Consider the following 757-nt stretch of genomic DNA (forward strand, 5'->3'; position numbering starts at 1 on the left):
CACTTACGGACTTCATGAAATTACTAAAATATCTAGTGATTTCATGTATTTACTGAAATGATACTCCAGTTATTTCATGAAACCCCTAATGATAGTAAATACATAAAACAACAGAAGCTTTATTTTGAAATTTTATTCATAAACCATCATATCATAAAAATCATGTATAAAATCAAGTAGAGTGTATTAGCACATTAAAGCTAATGCTCATTTTTACAAGTCAGATTGCTGTTCCACCTGCTATTACAAATTTTCTTTGCTTTAAAACACTTGCATCTGTTTATCTGACACTGTTTGGTACGGTCACAGTGGAAGAACCCTTGCCCACCAGAAGCTGTAGACCTGAGGGTTTGACGGAGTGTAATGGTACAGTCTGTGTTGACATCAGTTTCATTTAAAAGTCTCTGAGGACAAAGGTCAGACTGATTCCTGAAATACTTTGTGCTCAATATCCCAGCTTTCACTGCAATTCTGTACAAGTCATTTTCATCTCTGTCAACAATAACTCCAATAATGTTTCTTAGGTCATCTCTCCCTCTGTCAATCATAGGAATTGGAACAGCAACATTGTCTCCAACTTCACCAGCCTTTAGATCAATGCGAGAGCGCTTTACCATTCGTTCTGCCTGGGATAAATGTGACTCACGTGCTCTTTTGCGTTGATTGCTTATGTCTTCAACCCGCTTGTTAACGGGTGCAGAATTCTCGCTCATTGCTGGTGGCTGGTTGGATGCAAGTAGCGATGTTGACTCACTGA

The 757-nt window shown here is 38.3% G+C and overlaps 1 protein-coding gene across 1 annotated transcript in view; it reads right to left on the bottom strand.

The window, feature by feature from the left end:
* Positions 1-200: 200 nt before the first annotated feature.
* Positions 201-757, bottom strand: part of LOC143020411 (uncharacterized) — an 8,761-nt gene continuing 8,204 nt past the window's right edge. The window contains exon 2 of the mRNA XM_076176828.1: positions 201-757. This exon is cut by the window's right edge and continues 421 nt beyond it. Coding sequence (XP_076032943.1) covers positions 201-757 — 557 coding nt within the window.

The sequence above is a fragment of the Oratosquilla oratoria genome, chromosome 40, assembly GCF_046742065.1.
Source record: "Oratosquilla oratoria isolate Oo_2021 chromosome 40, ASM4674206v1, whole genome shotgun sequence".
Taxonomy (NCBI): Eukaryota; Metazoa; Arthropoda; class Malacostraca; order Stomatopoda; family Squillidae; genus Oratosquilla; species Oratosquilla oratoria.